The sequence below is a fragment of the Oxyura jamaicensis genome, chromosome 10 (genome assembly GCF_011077185.1).
Source record: "Oxyura jamaicensis isolate SHBP4307 breed ruddy duck chromosome 10, BPBGC_Ojam_1.0, whole genome shotgun sequence".
In the NCBI taxonomy this organism is placed as follows: Eukaryota; Metazoa; Chordata; class Aves; order Anseriformes; family Anatidae; genus Oxyura; species Oxyura jamaicensis.
Genome location: NC_048902.1, coordinates 669,486 through 687,946, shown reverse-complemented (window position 1 = coordinate 687,946; position 18,461 = coordinate 669,486). Strand labels below are relative to the sequence as shown.

Below are 18,461 nucleotides of genomic sequence, written 5' to 3'. Positions count from 1 at the left end.
TACAGTCCAATTTATTTAGATAGAAAAATCCTCACAAACTCAGTCTTTCACTTAACTACTTGTTACTCAACAAGTCATAGGATGACAGTCTCACAGATAATTGGCAGGGCAGGGAGTGGGGAGCTTATGTCAGAAAATTTACCTAACTGTGCAAGTTAACAATTTTTTTATTATTACTATTATTTCTTTTTTATTATTATTATTTTATGGCAGAGCCATAGAGGACCAATTTAGGAAGACTGCTTAGGAAGTTCAAGAAAAATTTCTCAGAACTTCATTACTTTAAGAGCAAAGACTTCCATATGCAACAGCACTAGAACCTTTGCTGTAGCTAGAGTAGCACTAGCTGCAGACGCAGGAGACCAAAAGGATCAGTGACCTAAGACTGTATCATCCCTGAAGATGTCAGTGAATAATGCTCCAAATGTATTCTTGGATACAAATGCTAATCGGTTTCAAGTTAACATAATTAATGAAAGTCGTGACAACAACGAAGCATCCCAAGAGGATGTGGGCTCCGACCCACCACATTATGAAGAAACATCTTTTACTGATGAAGCACACAACAGACTGAGAATCAGTTACAGACCGGGAAAAAGAGAATTATATGACAACTTCCTTCAAAGTGGGGAAAAAACAGAAGCTAGTTTACATCCCTATGATACTCACAATAAAATGTACTATCTACAAACTTTTGGCCATAACACAATGGATCCAGTTCCTAAAATTGATTATTATAGAAACACTGGCAGTGTCAGTGGGAATAAGCTCAACAGACCAAGCTTATTAGAAATTCATGAACAACTAGCAAAGGTAAGTGGAAAGAAAAGATACAATTTTTCTCTGTTTCATTTCCAGGCTGTTAATTCTGTTTATTAATATGAGAAAGTCCTTAAATTCATGGACCTTGCCCAAGAGAGAAAGTACAACTAATCACTTACCATACTTCCTTTAGTAGCTACACTATGTTTTCTGCCCTGTATCCTGCTCAAAGCAAAGATTTTTATTAAAAGCTGATAGTAATGTACTTGATTATCAGAATATCATAGCTTAATCTCACCTAGAAGTATAAAACTACTGAATTTCTTCTGTTTCACTTAGGAGTTAGGATGGTAGATGATTAATATCAACTCATAATTTAACCCAATTACACAAATACACATTTATTCCAAATTTAAATTTAACATCAATGCAAAACTAAGTTTCACAGATTCCTACTGTATTCATTAAAATACATCTATATATATCTATAGCTATTATAAAAAGTATTACGTGAAATAAAAGCAATTTCAAATAATCAGAAATCAAAGCAATACCTGTTTATTGCAGTAACAAACCATTCAAATAGCAAGAAAGAATCCAGAACAAGAGTGTTGGGGTTGAAAGTGTTTGCCCTGAAGAGGGACAGGAGACAACAATTTCCAGGTACTGATTCAGTGAATTAATTTAGTCCTTCGTGCTCATTATACCAATGAGTTTGGAAAGAATCTGAAAAGTCTCTTGAATGACCATGTATAAAGTATTTATGGAAGAATAAGTTGGGTGAATTCCTTCTAATCTATCATGCAGAAGAGCTGTTTAGACTTTTCTCATATCCATGTAAAATACACTTACAAAATACACTTACAGAGAAAATTACTGATCAGGAAAACAACTACCTAATTTGTCTTTGAAGAATGTTCTAGGGCTCAGTTTCTTCTCTCCCATTCTGAGTGGTTCTACAATACAGGAGTTTATTACTGATACATAAGCTCAATGGATTTAATTAGGGAAAAAAAAGAGCCTTCCCCTTAGAGGACTCTTCCTGCTTGCACTGTTTCTTCTACATAGACACTACAGTAAATGAATAATGAAATACCAAAAACATGTAACGTATCGTGATAACCCTCACTTTTGTCACCTGCTATAGCTATATACCCAAAGAAAACACATTGGTCAGGTATAATCTTCATGGTTTGCACCTTTAAAACTTGCACTGCAAATAATTTGATAAGCTAACAACCTTAAGTATCAATTATCAGATTTTCACTAACTTGTGTGTTACTGCCTCAGCAAAATTCACCTATCTATAGACCTTTTAATGCTTGACTTTTGTATGTGGAGGAATAATCTCCATGCAAAATAATGTGGAAAAATGCAATGACAACTTTTGGAGGATAAGAACAACTAGATTAAGCAGCTTGAAAGAATCTTTCACCTTATCCACAATAATAAAAAACAAAGGAGAGACACAGGATACACCCACTTACCGAACTAAAATCAAACCTTTTTTGAGTTTCTTTTGTACACTTGTGAGACAGGGCTGGAAAGAGAGAGATCACCTCTGTATTCAAATTCAGATTGAAAGTGTTAAGTGCAGGAAAACAAACAAACAAACAAAAAACTGCAGAGAAAACATGTTCTCATTGCCATTGCACTGTTTTACATAATTCTGAGGTCTAAATAATTCAGACAAACATCTGATTTTTGGTCAAGATCTTGTTCAAACTCCAGTTCTCTGAAGATTCACCTGTCCTAAGAAGGATCAGTAGAAATCAAGCAAAAAATAGCCATTAGGAAAATAAAGACCTGACTCTTTAGTATCTGTTTAGGACATCTTCCTAGTTTAGGCCTGGCTTAAATTTAAATTATAACTTTAAACTTTAAATGAAGGTGTATGCATATCTGCTTAAAATGGTTAACATAGAAAGCAGAAGCAGGTTACCTGAGTAATTGTTTATATTTCTATTAATGACTGCAAAGTGGATGTGAAAATGGAAGAATATGAATTTGGTAGCCCTACTCCTCTTCAGATGTGTAAGCTGCTACTCAAGGGACTAAACCATTTCCATGCCCCCCCCCAAATTCCTATTATAGAAATAATTTACGTTGATGGTGATCAGAGAGATGAAAAATAGTGTATTTTGGCTTTGAACATAATGCTAAATGAACATATAGTAAACATTAGCATATTAAGGAATTTTAAGTTTTGACCATTACCTTTTTTTTTCTGTTGCATATCTCATTTGGTCAAGAAGATTGATTTGTTTGTTTTAAACACAAATAGATAAATTGCTTGGGATTTGTTAAGACTTTCACTTAGTGAAGGTTAAAAAGGCATCAGCTTCCATCCCAGCATATAATGAAGAGAAAATTGCTGACTGTTAGTGAAGAGAAAAGAGCGTGGTCTCGCTCATTTGCTTCCTTACTTTTAAAAAAAATATATATATCCATCTTACAGAAGGATAATCTTGTGCCTCTCAAAATATAAAAGGGAATGTCGGAGGTAATGGGATTTTTGTTATGCTGGCAACCTGCTGTGCCCTTATATGTGTAGCGGCCCTGGTCTGGGAACCACTGCCCGCAGCACTGGAAAAAACAACCCACCATTAGCATGGCTGGAGTCCACTCCTGGCTGTCCCATGGACTTACTCTGTGACCTTGGACTAATTACTTCTATCTACAGACCTTCACCATGTTTTCAAGCTAATGCTGAACAGGGTAGTTCCCAAGTTAGAAGAAATTCAACAGCTGCCAGGCTAAAAAGTACAGGGATATTAACATACTGTCCCAGCTTCTGAAAACAGTGCCAGGACTAGTAGGTACTATCTAGAAGTACCACCCTAGCTTTTGCGTATCCAAGTGCTTTGTGGTCTTTCATACAATCCTGCCTTAAATTTCCAGACAGATTCCATAAAACCTGATTTTCTGACATTTGCTAACAGCTGAAAAGCACCACTGAAAGATACAATCAAATGCAATTTAGGCATTCCAAAGAATAAACAAATGTGAGAACACCAAGTAGTAGATTAGTAGAGAAGGCATTGAGATAGTATGGAAAAGCTGAGCTCCTACCTGCAGGTGAAAGCAGTATGTGTAGCTGAACCCATGTGCAGCAGGCTCTCTAGCCACCCTTAATTTGGGGATGAAATGCCCCAGTGTGCGTGTGAGGGGGATAGACTAATATCCCAAGATACAAATCTGGAGAAGATGCTTTATTCCTTTTTCTTTAACACTAAAATCTGGATTTACCACACTATAACCCAAGGCAAACCCCTTCCTCCACAGCTTTTTTGTCACTCAAATTGTTGAAGACAACTGCCTTGTCAAAGCCCATTGCCAGATTGTGATAAGAAATTACATATATTTGACTTCAGATTTCTAAACATCACATAAGCGTTCCCACTGTGCTTTGATGCTGGCTTAACATCAGAAGATAAATATTAATATTTAATACATTTTTAATATGCAATTTTTCAAATGTCAGAATATAAGGCAGGCAAAAAAGAACTTCAAATATCCAGTTCCCACGCTGCTGGAGTCAAATGTGTGTCATCTTTTAGCAAGATGTGTCAGGCTTTGCACACATTAAGCCACAAAACACCAATTAAATCCCTAAAATATAGTCTAAGTGCTATTTCACAGCTGATGGCTGGTGATAATTACTTGGGCTTAATATTTACCTTACATAAGAAATCTTCCAACTTTTCTTTCTCTTGGCTATTCACCACATTTGTTATGAAGACTTGATGAGCTCATCATCATTATCCCCAGGAGAGACGAAGGCTAAACTTCTGAAAAAAAGGAAAGGAATTTTTTATTTTTATTTTTTTAAATGAGTTAAATTCTGATTTTGGTAGCTTTTTAAAACATTCTGTCACTTTTACTCCATATCCTTAATGCATGAGTAGTGCAGGTACAGCTGCTTGGTAAATAACAAATCATTGTTATTTACACCAATTGAAAATGCATTTATGGAAGGTTTAAGGCCATAATTTACAATAATGGCATGTGATAGCACAAATTAATTCAAAGTACAAATGAAACAACTTGTTTCAAGCACAAACACTGAACCCTTTATTTATTTATTTATTTGCCTTTGAAGCTCTAACAACTGTACATGCAAATAAGCAAAAAAAAAAAAACAAATATTCTGATAATCTTCCTTAACTCACTTAATCATTTTCTGTATTTAGAGCAAAACAGAGCCATTATTATTTTAGGGTGAGAATTGTCAAAAATATCTAAGCATTTCAGGAGCTCAAAGTCACAGGTTTTCAATAGCTTTTGTATTCCCATCACAGTTAGGCACCACCTTGAAGTTATGCCAAAATGCATTATCCAGTCACTTAATTCAATTGTGAACACAATCCTAAATTTATTGTGTCAAAGGCACTCTAAAATTTTACATCACAGGAGCCAGAGACCCCATCCATGAGAAGGGAGTTCAAACATTGCCATAAATATCATATACAATTAGTCTTTATGCCGGTATTGTATTCTATTTTTTGAGACTGTGGACAAAAACAAACAAACAAAAGATTTGAAGCTTAAGCAATAACTAGAAACTTCATATGTTTCACAGAATCACAGATGTTTTCCCTCCTTGACTTGTTAAGTTAATCTGGAAACATCTTCTCCCCCCTCCAAACCCTAAACATCTTAATTCCCCTCCACAAGGGGCACACAGTTCTGACATTATGCCCGGCTAAAATAATGTACATAGTCTTTCCTGAGTTTCTTTGCACAGGACCCAGACAACACTTGGCAACAGTTAACCTAATCCCAACTCAGTGCAAAACCAGTCATAACTTTGTATAAAAAAATTAAAAGAAACCAGCAATGACAGCAAGTGTAAACTTCAGCACCATGACTAATTCCCATTCAAACCACAGGAAACATACTGTGGTGCTAAACTGAACTGAAGAGATAAAATACAGACGCAAGTCTGTAACTGGACGGGAATGATCCAAAATTCTGGGCTATTTATTGTAGTTACATAACAAGTATGCCAATTCTTAATCTTATCTACTACAGTTAAGCTAGAGCTGAATAAACCACAGAAAGGGTTATTAATTTCCTGCATTATTTACTGCATTTCACCAGTATTTTTCTGACTGTTTTCAAGAATATGCCAATGTCTCAAGAACATTTGCTGCTGGAATTATGTTTGTACATTAGCCAATGAAAAATACCAGAGCTCATCACCTAACTTACTTGCCATACAGCACTCAACTAGGTCTCTTCACCAAAAAGCAGTTATCTCTCTATAATTATGATGATTCGTAAATTGTTGCAGCAGCACACAGAGGCCAATCGTGAGATCCTCATTATGTTAGTTGCTCTACTAACATATCAACACAACATATATATTGAATACAGTTTACACTAAAAAAAAGTATCAGATAACAATGTATTTATTCTGTTTAAGTGACTCTTTGGTTCTTTCATTTTTTCTTGCTGCTAGCAAGCCCACCTGCTTATGCTTGGTGTCAGAAGAGTATTACACTCTACTCTAGAAATAGTAAAACTTGATATTCTTTGGAATGCCTTCTTCCATGTCCCTCTGATACAACCAGGTGTGCTCTGCTTGATACAAAAATGCATTTGTTTTCTGTGTGATCCTTTAGAACATAGCCGTGAGCACCGGCTCAGTGGAAAGAGTGGCTAATGGAGAAAGCACTGCTGGAGATGAGACAACAGCTAGCAAGGAAGAAGAAAACAAAACAGGACTTGTCAAGTTTGGATGGGTGAAGGGTGTGCTGGTGAGAAACTTACCTACATTTCAAAAAAAAAAAAAAAAAAAAGAGGAAAATAAAATTTAAGATTAGTTCTGCAATACTAAGCTCTGTTAAGAAGTAAGAGAGGGATGTGGACTTGAGGGATGTTTGAGGTGCTTTCAAAAATCCCACAAAGCACGCTATCATGCTTCTGATTAACACCACTTTCAGTGTTACACTAATGCAGAATTGTTTGTTTAAAACCTAGGTAAGATGTATGCTCAATATCTGGGGTGTGATGCTTTTTATTCGACTTTCCTGGATTGTAGGTCAAGCAGGAATTGGTATGTATCATATTTAATATCATTTTGAACAGTGAAAGAGATAAAGAGGATAAACTATACACAATCACCATTAATATATAATCTGAGATGTGCATTTGCATGTTGCACTAAATAATATTTTCAAATGCTTGCCAAGGTAAAATATGTTAATCCTCCAAACTATTGGAATTTTCCAGACTTCCAGCCAAATTACTGCTTAGAGGCACAGATCTGTTAACTGTGCATATGATCATCACATTTGAATATTTCTGAGCTTTGGTAAAATTTGTATTTAGATCCTGTAACAGATGTAAACTTTGTGACTTGGGCCAATTTCTAATATGTGTATAGAGAGTTAACCTTTAAGAGTTCACACTTTGTTTATCTGTGCATCCCAAACCTTGTCATCTGCATATTAAAAACAACACTTCTTCACACTTCTCTGCAAAGATGAAAACAGAATTGGAAGGAGGTCTCATCTCATCACAATTTTAACTATAGCAAAGCACTACATACTAGCGTACGATGAAACACTAAGTTATTAAAACTCTGCTACAGCTTTCATATAAGTAAGCACACTTCATAGTGCATTGTATTTTTGCCTCTCCACTGTGTATTTTAATTAATCCAGTTTCCAAATCCCAGTCCCTGGGATGCTGAGCCCCACAGGTTCCAGGCAGCATGTTGTTAAGCATTCAGTGAAACCAAGGCTCATGCTGCATGGACCTCTAGCAACTAGAAGCACCTCAGGAAGGTGCAACATATCAGTAGCTGTTGTGTGGTATAACTTCATTTTTTTTTGCTGCTGCTGTAGAGAAACAGAAACGTGAACTGCAATGGCAGTGTCACTGTGTTACATGTTCACAAGTAAAATGGGTCCCTAATCTTTAACCAGCACCCAGACATCACAAAAAGCACCAATTCAAAAGGTCGATGGCAAATATTTCACTTTGCATTCTCACAGAACAGAAATACTAAGTAGACATGAGCTGGAGTCCAAACTCTGACCTCTGGGCCTCCACTCTCCTCATCTTGGATAAAACTCAGTGCCCAAAATCAGACTGAATATCAATATACTTCACAGCCTTGTTAATGGCTGAAATGAAACACTGAATAGAAACATCTCCAGAATTTTGCATGGCTGAAGTCTAATTTCCAGCAAAATACAGTAACTTCACAGAAGTTTTTCTTGAGCAAGACAGAAGTTTTTCTTGAGCTTAAAAAAAAAAAAAAAAAAAAAAAAAAACAGATACAAATGAAATGCTCGTTAGGAAAAAAAATCATCCACAAAGTTACAGACACAGGTAGAAAAAAAAACACCACCAAACAATAAATGTTCCAGAACTAAGCGGAAGAACTTTACCTACTTTTGCAGTGCTCAAGGCATGGCTCTAGTACTGTGCCTGACAAAAGGGTGCTTGCTGACTTTATGATGCATACCAAATAAGAGTGTACAGCCCAGGGCACTCATAAGTATATGCCTTGCCATGAAAATTCTGCATCTTAATATTGCCAACACTTTGCTCTAGGGTTTCATGCAAAATTAGTTTTTAAGGGCAGTTTAGTAACTTATTGAGATCATCAAGAAGTATTATTTTGTTTTGAGGTGTGAGAATAGCCATAGGCAAGAGTAATTCATTTTAGAACTACTTTCTTAGCACCATATGCCTAGGTTTCGATCTAAACTTTAATCAGATTTTAGCATTAATTTGCACCAAGATCAGTAACAACCTTTCTGCATTCACATTTAATTTTACCATTTTAATTCATTGATAAGCAGACCCTCCTTTCTTAGGCTTTATTGCTTTCCTATTGCTTTTTAAAGCTATTGCTTTTTAAAATTACATGTCTTATGTAAGGAGGTTAGCCTTCCTTCTGAAAATGAGACATCACGTTCCATCTGAATAATTTCTCAATGTATTTTCTGAATGTCTTGTAAGCAATGAGTTTAAGTCCCTAGTCAAGTTGCCTAAAGAGAACAGTGATGGAAGCTCATCATCATGAAAGCTTGGGGATTTCACTTAGTACTGCTACTAATGTGGAAATTAAATGAGTTAAACAACGATTTGCACACCATTTATATTCCCATCATTAGAGGGACAAACAGAGAAAAAACAAACAAACAAACAAATTATTTCCAAATCCTATTGTCTTGGACAAAAACTCTAAGAGGATAAAAAAAAAAACCAAGGTCCAGTGTTTATCAACAACCAGGATAAAAAGGACAGGCTGGTTTTGATAAGGTTCGAGGTCCAAAACCAGCCTGGCATTTCCACCTAGCGTTTGGGGACTCCCCAAATTCAGTATTTGTACCTATACATGGAGTGGTTAAACAATGGCAGGGAAAAACACCAAGTTTATGTTAACTGAAAATTTGGCCCCATATATTACTATTATGTAACACTAGCTTATATTACAATCATTTTTTGGTTGGATTACTTGATTTACTTTATGCGCTTTTCTTCTGAAATGTTTTTTTGTTGTTGTTGTTTTTAAATAACATTAAGGCCTCCCCAGCAGATATTACTCATCAAATTAGCAAAATATCTGACCCTACTTAGCATATACATATTTATGATATGACTTGTGAATTCTAATAGAACATTCCAGAAAAATAGTCCTCAGGATACATGTGTACTTGACAAATAATTTTGAAACAGGTTTAAGAATAATGTGTCTGACGTTCAAGTTAAGAATTAACAGCCGATTAAAAGCCATATTCAGCCACTTCTTGGGCACAAAATTTAGAGTTCAACAAGGTCCTTCTATGCAGCATGTAATGGTAGCTAACCAAAAAGAATGGCCATTTGTATTTTTACTTTTGTTTTATGCGGTCCATGTATATAAGTGCACGACTTATTATAGAAAGAGTTCAGAAATCAATAGGATAAACATTATTTATTATAGGCTTAAATCACTTTAAATATCCTATGCTACGTTATATATCATTTATATCTCTTGCATTACGTTGCTCTTAAAGGATTGTGATAACAGGGTTCCAATTTAAGCAGCAGAGAACATCTATTCAGAGGCTGGATGTCTATAGCCCTCCAGTATGAACTGAAGTTAGGGCTCTAATCTGGAAGACGGGGTAAAAATACAGCAGATAAATCAGTATGTTTGTAGTTCTAGTTGGATGTCAGTTGTAGAATACAAGTTTCAATTTGGAGGAGCCTTGGTCACTAAATATTGTTACAGGCAATGTATAATCTTCAGTTCCACGCTGAAGGCCTCTGTACCTTACAGAAACAAGAGAGCTACTGCATAAGCACTAGCAAATTCAGATACAACTAAGAACTGATTCCATGTTTTGTACCAAACTATGTTGCTGTTGTTGTTATTTTGTTTTTTTCTCTCAAAGACAGAAATGGGAATAGAAGCAATAAAACTGCGATTAAATGTTGTATTTTATCACCTGACTTTAAACAAGGAAGTGTTCTTGAACTACAGGGCCAAACTGTTATTCATAATACCAGAAAATATAACATAAGCAATGGCCACAATTATAGCTCAGGAGATCCCAACAGGACACAAAGATACTTTTTCACTGGGTGGGTAGTCTACCACTCAAACATATAACCCAAAGAGCCTGAGAGATCTTTGTCAATGGAGGTTTTCAAGACACAACTAGCCAAAGCCATCAGATTTAATGTTGTTCTGGTGATAGCTCAGCTCTGACTGGGAGGCTAAGACATACACCTTCAGAAATCACTTCCAGCCAATGTTTCTATGATTCTAAATCATACTAGGTGCCTTTTACTTACACTGTTTCTTGCACAATTTCACAAAGTTAACAGAAACTTGACTTCAGAGCCCACAATTGGAAACATACTCAAAAATCAGTCTTACTGAAACTGAGTTCACCTATCACTAATACTGATCTTCAGATGTTTGTTTACATTTAATTTTTATTTTATTTTTTTTATATATCAGCTAAAAAATGATGCTAAGTTATCTAAGATTACCAATCACAGCTTACTTGTCAAAGTACACAGCATCTAAAAAATAATATTTCCATTTTAAAATGTTGATTTTGTGATAAATTAAAACTACTTTTTGCAGGGAAAGAGGGAGTTTAGGAGAAAGTGGGGAAGCATTGCACTTGACAGCCTGGCAAGTAAGGATATAGAAGGATCACATTCAGATCTTGTTTCTCTGTTTGATAGATTCTTTGTGCTGGTGCACTGTGAAACTATACAGTCACTATCCAATTCAGTATTTAACAAACTGATGAAAGACAGAAGAATTCTTTAAAGAGCTCTGATTAATCGCTTCTCTTGAAAAGCCGGGATGTATATTAAAGGCTGATATAAGCATCCATGCCAAGAAATGCTTGCTCGCTTTATTCAGCTAATGACAAAAACCTCTGACAATCATAAGAGCTTTTGGCTAGGGTACTCCTATCAAGAAACATCATTACTTGAAGACTGATGGAATAGTTTACTACTGCAACATGGACTCCTTGGAAACATTCCAAGTGGTCAACAATCCATCTTTCAGTTTATTATTCTGATTCTGGCCTGTAAATTCCATTTAAAGAGAGAATAATTTGTAGGAATCATGGAACATGAGTAAAATATTTTATCTTCTTATCACTGACAGGTCTTGGAGTAATCATAATTCTTCTCGCCACGATGGTAACCTCAATTACTGGGTTGTCAACTTCTGCAATAGCAACTAATGGGTTTGTCCGTGGAGGTAAAATCTTTAGGGTTACTAATGCTTTCAAGCCCCGAAAGATCTTTATGTATTATTTTCATATGATGCAAACCAGCGGTACAATAAAACAAGTAGTACATCAGCAGGAACCAGAAGGTAACAACTCTAGCCAACTCTAATCACCACCTATAGCATGTTTAAATTGTCACTTTTCATAAATTCCAGATTTCAGTTCAGTCTGTGAAGTACATTTCAGATGTTCCTGCCTAATGCTGAGTGAGAAATGGCACCTGAATTTTCATGGAATTCTTCCATTCTTACCTTTCAGCAGGTCTTTAATATTCAGAGCCTTCCAGGTTGGACATCCTTGGACAAACTGAGCATGATACACTCTTCCTCTTATTTTGAAGACTGATGGAGATCAGTGATATCTTCAATTTAATACTTTCCTGTACAATTCTTTATAATACTCCTTACATTTCAGCTACTTCTTCAAAGATGAGCAAATATTTTCACTGGAAAAGTAAAGTGCATGTCAGGTATTTTATGATACAAAGTTTTAGTACATTTCAGACCCTTTAGAAGTTGTAAGTGATCTGCCTCTAAGGAAAACAGCAAGTTCTTACTACATCATTTAAGCAGAACAGGTATTTGAATACACTTGTATACACCTTCTTTTTCAAATCTTTCAGGTCTTGGAATCATAGTTATTGCTCTGAGTGTAGTAGTAACAACATTAACAGGTATCTCCATGTCTGCCATTTGCACTAATGGAGTAGTAAGAGGAGGTAAGTGAATATCATCTCATGAAAAGTACAAAAATCTGCAGACTTGAACTAGAAAAAAGCGGGAATTGAGATAAATGCGTTATAAGCAAAATAAGAATAAATAAATATATTTGGGGTGATGTCTCTTAATAGAACAAACGGCAAATTAGAACATATATAATCTTCAACGTTTCCTAACAATAAATATTAAGTGAGATGGGATGAAATAATTAACTGACAAAGTAATAAGCTCCATTTATGGTGATACAAAAATAAACAAATAAATAAATAAAAGATCAATGACTCATTGCATCACACTCTGGGAGCTTTAAAAATGTGTCACAGTATATAATTTTTCATGCTTCATGGATCCAAGTAAAGTAGAAACTACGTAGAGGTGAGGTTTTCTCTGCTCTGTGTTACTGCATTATGGATCATGAAAAATTGTTTGAAGGTTCACTTTTGCATACTAGTATGTACTAAAAGGATTCTTGCAGTAGAAAGGCATTCAGAAGAGTCAGAAGTCAGAACCAGTACAAAGCACATTCCTTGGTTTTCAGTTAATATATGAATATAGGCAAATCTTTATTATGTTTGTTAGGCTTAAAGTAGAGATTCCTGTGATTTCTGTGAGAAAAAATGAGCAAAATCTGAGTATTTAGTTGTGCTGAAATAACAGTAATTTCTGTCTGCAGGTGGAGCATATTATCTTATCTCAAGAAGTCTAGGTCCAGAGTTTGGTGGATCTATAGGACTTATCTTTGCTTTTGCAAATGCTGTGGCAGTTGCTATGTATGTAGTTGGATTTGCTGAAACAGTTGTAGAGCTTCTTAAGGTAAATGTAAATGTTTCATATATATTGTTAAATTGGGACTTTTTATATATACATATTTGTTTTAATGGTGACACTTTTCAGCTGTGGCTTAAGGGACAACTTTAGCAGGAAAGACACTGGTCTTTCTAACCATGCTATGTAGTGTTTCTCCATTATTTCTACCTCATGAATATGTCATACATATCTCAACAAGAGCCTCAAGCATCAGAAAAGGGGGTAGACACCTAATTAAACAGTCAAATAATCCCAGCTATGAAGAGCCAGCTGGACCATGAAATACAAACATTTGGTCTCACAAAATGTTGAAACTGATTGAACTATGACAACTCATTCTTTTCTATTTAACCTTGTTACCTGATCCCACCAGCTGGGCCAATAAAGACTGGTCCTAACAACATTTTTACTCTTTCCAGGAGAGTGATACAATAATGGTAGATGAGTCCAATGACATCAGAATCATTGGTACCATAACTGTTGTATGTCTTCTTGGCATCTCTGTTGCTGGCATGGAATGGGAAGCAAAGGTAAAGTTTTAAAAGAACATATAAGCAAGCAGTATATTAGAGTACGGTACAGGGTTTGTGCATGAGGGATGCTATACAACAGGTGGGATTTTCAAAAGCACTCAGCTTCAGTTTATGCTTAGCCTTTCTAAAAGCAATAACAGTTTAATCATTACATTCATTGAAAGCACTATTACTCTGTGCTCTTCCCTGAACATTCATTTAAGATGGAAAAGGAAGTCTATGTTTCACAGATAGCTTGATTATATTGATTTTATAATTCATGGCATCATTTAGAGCCTTCAGTAAGTGCTCCTTTTGCCCTTATTTTTGATGCAGTTTGACAGAATAAACAGGAGTTAAAAATATATATGGTTTTATCACTGTAATCTCTCAAACTCTGATCAGCAGGAGAGCTCTATTTGCTAGCCATTCCTTAATCTCCCTAAAAAAAAAAAAAAAAAAAAAAAAGTTAAAATTGGAAATACTGCAGAGCGTAGAAATCAGGTCCATAATTAGACACTTATTTTTATATTCCGCTGTGATGGAAACTTAGAACTACTTGTAAAAAGTTCTATGTTCAGATCTTTTTATTTCTATTAACAGGCTCAAGTTATTCTTCTAGTTGTTCTCCTTATTGCCATTGCAAACTTCTTTATTGGAACAGTCATTCCTACTAACAACGAAAAGAAGGCAAGAGGCTTTTTTAATTACCAAGGTAAGTACTATTCATCTATCACAGAAAAGCAACTTTGCATTCTTTGTGGCTTCATACTGAGTTGAGGATTCCACTGAAAAAGGTCACAGGATAAGGATATTTGGCTCAAATTTAAATAAGCTTGCAACCAAGGCTTTTTCTTTCATCTTTAATTTTGAGTATGTCTCTCTGCTGCTGAATCTGACAGCATAGGTAGCTCCAGTTTGAGTCATTTGTGTATCAGCAGAGCACATACAAACCTTTAAACAGAGCTAAGTGCAAGTGCTGTAGTGACACTCCTGTCACTTCAATATGGCTCTGTGGCTTTGAGATGCTGACAGGCACATCCTACTGGGGACCAGACTGAGGAAATCAAATTCACTTCACTTATAATATGAGACAGATTCAAACCCAGACATCCAGATGTGAAAGACTTGATGATTCACCTTCATTAAGTAACTCAGGAATCAAATCCTGTTAGCATGTTTCATTTTCACCTATATTTGCAGCATCAATATTTGCAGAAAACTTTGGACCAGATTTCAGAGATGGAGAAGGATTTTTCTCGGTGTTTGCCATTTTTTTCCCAGCTGCCACTGGCATTCTCGCAGGAGCCAATATCTCAGGAGATCTGAAAGTACGTATTTCATTAACTTCATAATACTAGCTGTAGGCTGAAAAAAAGAACAAGAAAATTGATTATGAATCAGCACTGTATTCAGTTTTAAATCATGTCTGATTTTAGGAAGAAAAACTCTCACTTTTAAGTACCTGCTTTATTATTTAATAATACAATTTCACATTTTCTATCATAATACATTATGGGTATTTACACAAATTACTGCAATCAGATGGGTTGCTATATCATTTAAAGGTATATTTCAATAATCCCGCAGTAATGTAGCCATAATGGCCTATTTGCAGAACATTACATAGAAAAACTGTGTGTGTATCTCCTGGTGCTCTTTTGCGAAATTTCCTATAACATCATCCCAAAAAACATACCTGTAAAGTTCATGTTTGTACTCACAAGAATCAGTGGAGACCAGCTTTTTCTGTTGAGGGTCATAGCAATGGCAGAGTAAACAGAGCATTTAATGAAAGCAAATATGTCCCAGTCCCTTGTCACTACAGCTTCTCAAAGGAAAAGATGCAGGTTTGCAGCTGTGGCAAAAGAAAAGTGTCTGAGGAGAAAGGGAAAGGAGGTCCAAGGGTGCCTAAATATCTTGCTGGGGCTGCTCTGTGAAGTCCTCACTCCTTTTGCAGTACAGCGGTTGTACAAGATGCTATCTCCAGCATCTAAACTCTAACTGGTAAATTAGAGACAAGAATTTAGTTTTGAGTGCCCTCTAGTTTTCATGACTCTGCACAGTGTGTTTAATGTGAAGAGTGTTTAAAGCTAAATACAAAGATTAACTAATTCAAAGCTCAGCAAAGCATTTTGTAAAACATCTCTAGCAAATATACAGTAATGCAATTCTTTGCAGCATTGCAAGAAAATCAAAAATGCAACAGGGTAGACAGAAGGCTATCTATAACTCAAGCTTTGGAATCTCATACTTCAAACAAACAAACAACAAAAACACCACAAATAAAATGCTAAAAAGTCACCAAAAAGAACTGGCTTATACCTAGATTGCCCTAGCATGTCAAATGATGTTATTTGATTTTATCATATAGACTCACTCTCTTTACTACCTTAAGAATTTGACCAATGGTCTGTTAGTTCTGCATTGGCAAAGCAGTCACAAGTTTACCAGGATCCTACCAACCCTGTCAGCCAGTTTTGTTTCCCTTCCTTACACTGACTCTATGCCTCATCATCTTTGTTTTCAGAGGACTGCTTTTGAAGCCAAGAACAGAAAGAAATACATAGTAACTGAGCCACTAATAACATTTATGAGATTCCATTTTTAATTAAAAAATAATAATAAAAAAATCATTGTACTTCTGTCCACTGGGACTGAATCAGCCTCACACAATCTCCATCCTTTTATCAAGCTAAAGTAATTCTTTTGCCATACATGGTACTCTCTATCTATGGCAAACTCCCAAAACAGCAGCACTTCTTTCATAAGCTACTTGAACGAGTCTGAACAGACCAAGAGAAACAGTTCTCCTGTTGGCTCCCTGCAGCTGTTTCAGCCTGGCAATAGGTAAAAGTCTATGACCAGCTCCTCCAGGCTGCAGATTCCCCACTGAGCATGTTTAGATGCATTAGACAGATCTAATTAAATTAACCAGCCTCCACAGAAGTCCAAAAGACAAGCTGAGTATTTAAAGTGTAAGAGTGACAAACTAAACTTTCTTTAGAATTTGTTACAAACACCTGTGTACATATTTCTGTAGCCACTACACACTTAAGTAGTAAGCTACTCCAGAGTCTGCTTATGGAAAGAGCTCATCTTCCTAGTGACTTCAGAGGGTTGTGGAGCAGGCCTCAAAATGCTAATGGCATATTAAATGTGTTTAATTATTAATATAATTTAAAAGTTGCAAAGCAGCAAGAAGCTTTAACCCTAAGATTTAAGATTACAGTGATTAAGACTGCAGCATAAAACTCTACAGAAACAGTGACCTAAGAGATGCACACCAAAACTGTATAAATTAATGTTACCACGATCTCAGGGCAAAAGGTCTTATGGAGCTGAAATTACTTTGAAGTTATTTCTCAGTTCAATAAGCCCTTATCTCATTTAGAAATATATATTATTTATGCAGTTAAGTCATTCATCCATGTTTCACCAAAGTCACCAAATTTATATACATATTTTTCCATGCAATTAGCATAGTTGTTGTAAAAGTATAAAAATTTGTGGCTTAAATGTATTCCAGGCATCTATGACTAAAAAAAAAAAAAAACACCAAAAGAACTTAACAAGACAATTCACAGAGAGCTTATTTACTTATTAAACAAACACACAGTAAATTATAAGGTTGGTTGGTATCGAAATCCACTTTAAATTACAATGTATAACGCAGATTGGATTCTTTTACTTACACTTGCATGAATGAAGCTGATATTATGGTGAGACAGTCTATAAACATTAGAACCCAGCCTTATTAAAACATCTAAATTAAACATCAAAATAGTGAGGAGTAGTTTGTTATCAAGATACAAGTATTAACGATTACTAGTTGCTGATCACAAAAGTACTGTATTCTGTTCAGGGTGACTATATGCAGCTACCTTACTGATTAACCAAGAATGGTCCAATCTTGTCATCTGCACAAGCATGATGACAACCTCATAAACTGCATTAATGCAGAAGTGTGTTACACTTGCATAAACAATTGCTTACACCAAAAGCCTGATCCGATTACAAAGCATTAGTGAGAACATGAGCTGTATTCAGGTCTTTAAGTGGCTGCCTGCACATCTATTACCTACTGCTAGAGAAAAAGACATCATGTTAAACAGAATAGTCTCATGGCCTGGAAGTGACCATCTTCATGACCATCAATCATCTGGACTCACTCTACTGATTCAAGCAACTAGGTTTAGTTCAGGAACTATTTATCCATTTTATCATTAAGACATTAAAATAAAGGCCAATGCAGCAATTTAGGGGGAGTTTAGTGCACCCAGAAATGCAGAGGTTAGGACTCTCCTGCTGCTGTAAGCATTAGCTCTGCTCCTGCAGAATATGTTTCTCTATGGACACGGATAGGAGCATGGCACCACAGACTGTTTCATGGCTATCGATGTGCTGGGACAGATGTTGGTGCAGCTGTAAGTGATAAAATTGTACCTTCTAAAAGTATCTTCATGTTGCAGTGTGGTAGGACTCACTGATAAGCAAATGCAATCAAAGTGCAGCACATGAACTCACAGTGTTTTCTGGTCACTGCTTTATTTTAAGGATCCACAAGGTGCAATACCCAAAGGAACGATGCTGGCCATTCTGATAACAACAGTTGCTTACATAGGTGTTGCAATATGTGCAGGTAAGTATAGAGCCTCTGTTTCACGTCTTAATTTATACAGATATGAAAGTCTGAAAGCCTTGTATGCAAATGAGTGATTAAACTCAACACCTTTTCATCCTGTGAATTTATTATGTAGAAACAGTTGCTTTGATTTTATGGAATGTAAAAACAGCGAATAGAAAAGAAAGAATCAGCAGAAACAAAAGTCCCTGTTTGGCAGCTGGATGACATGTGCCTTGTTTGAGTTTACACAAGAATAGAAAAATGA

The 18,461-nt window shown here is 35.8% G+C and overlaps 1 protein-coding gene across 2 annotated transcripts in view; it reads left to right on the top strand.

The window, feature by feature from the left end:
• Positions 1–18,461, top strand: part of SLC12A1 (solute carrier family 12 member 1) — a 49,480-nt gene continuing 31,019 nt past the window's right edge. The window contains exons 1-9 of one of the 2 annotated variants that reach the window (XM_035336064.1): positions 1–813; positions 6,390–6,524; positions 6,748–6,823; positions 12,154–12,249; positions 12,924–13,063; positions 13,477–13,587; positions 14,173–14,284; positions 14,773–14,900; positions 18,127–18,211. In XM_035336064.1, the coding sequence (XP_035191955.1) occupies positions 403–813; positions 6,390–6,524; positions 6,748–6,823; positions 12,154–12,249; positions 12,924–13,063; positions 13,477–13,587; positions 14,173–14,284; positions 14,773–14,900; positions 18,127–18,211 (1,294 nt within the window). In that variant the 5' untranslated portion in view covers positions 1–402. Of the gene's footprint in view, positions 814–6,389; positions 6,525–6,747; positions 6,824–11,404; positions 11,501–12,153; positions 12,250–12,923; positions 13,064–13,476; positions 13,588–14,172; positions 14,285–14,772; positions 14,901–18,126; positions 18,212–18,461 lie in introns of both variants that reach the window. The other variant, XM_035336062.1, reaches the window with a different exon arrangement.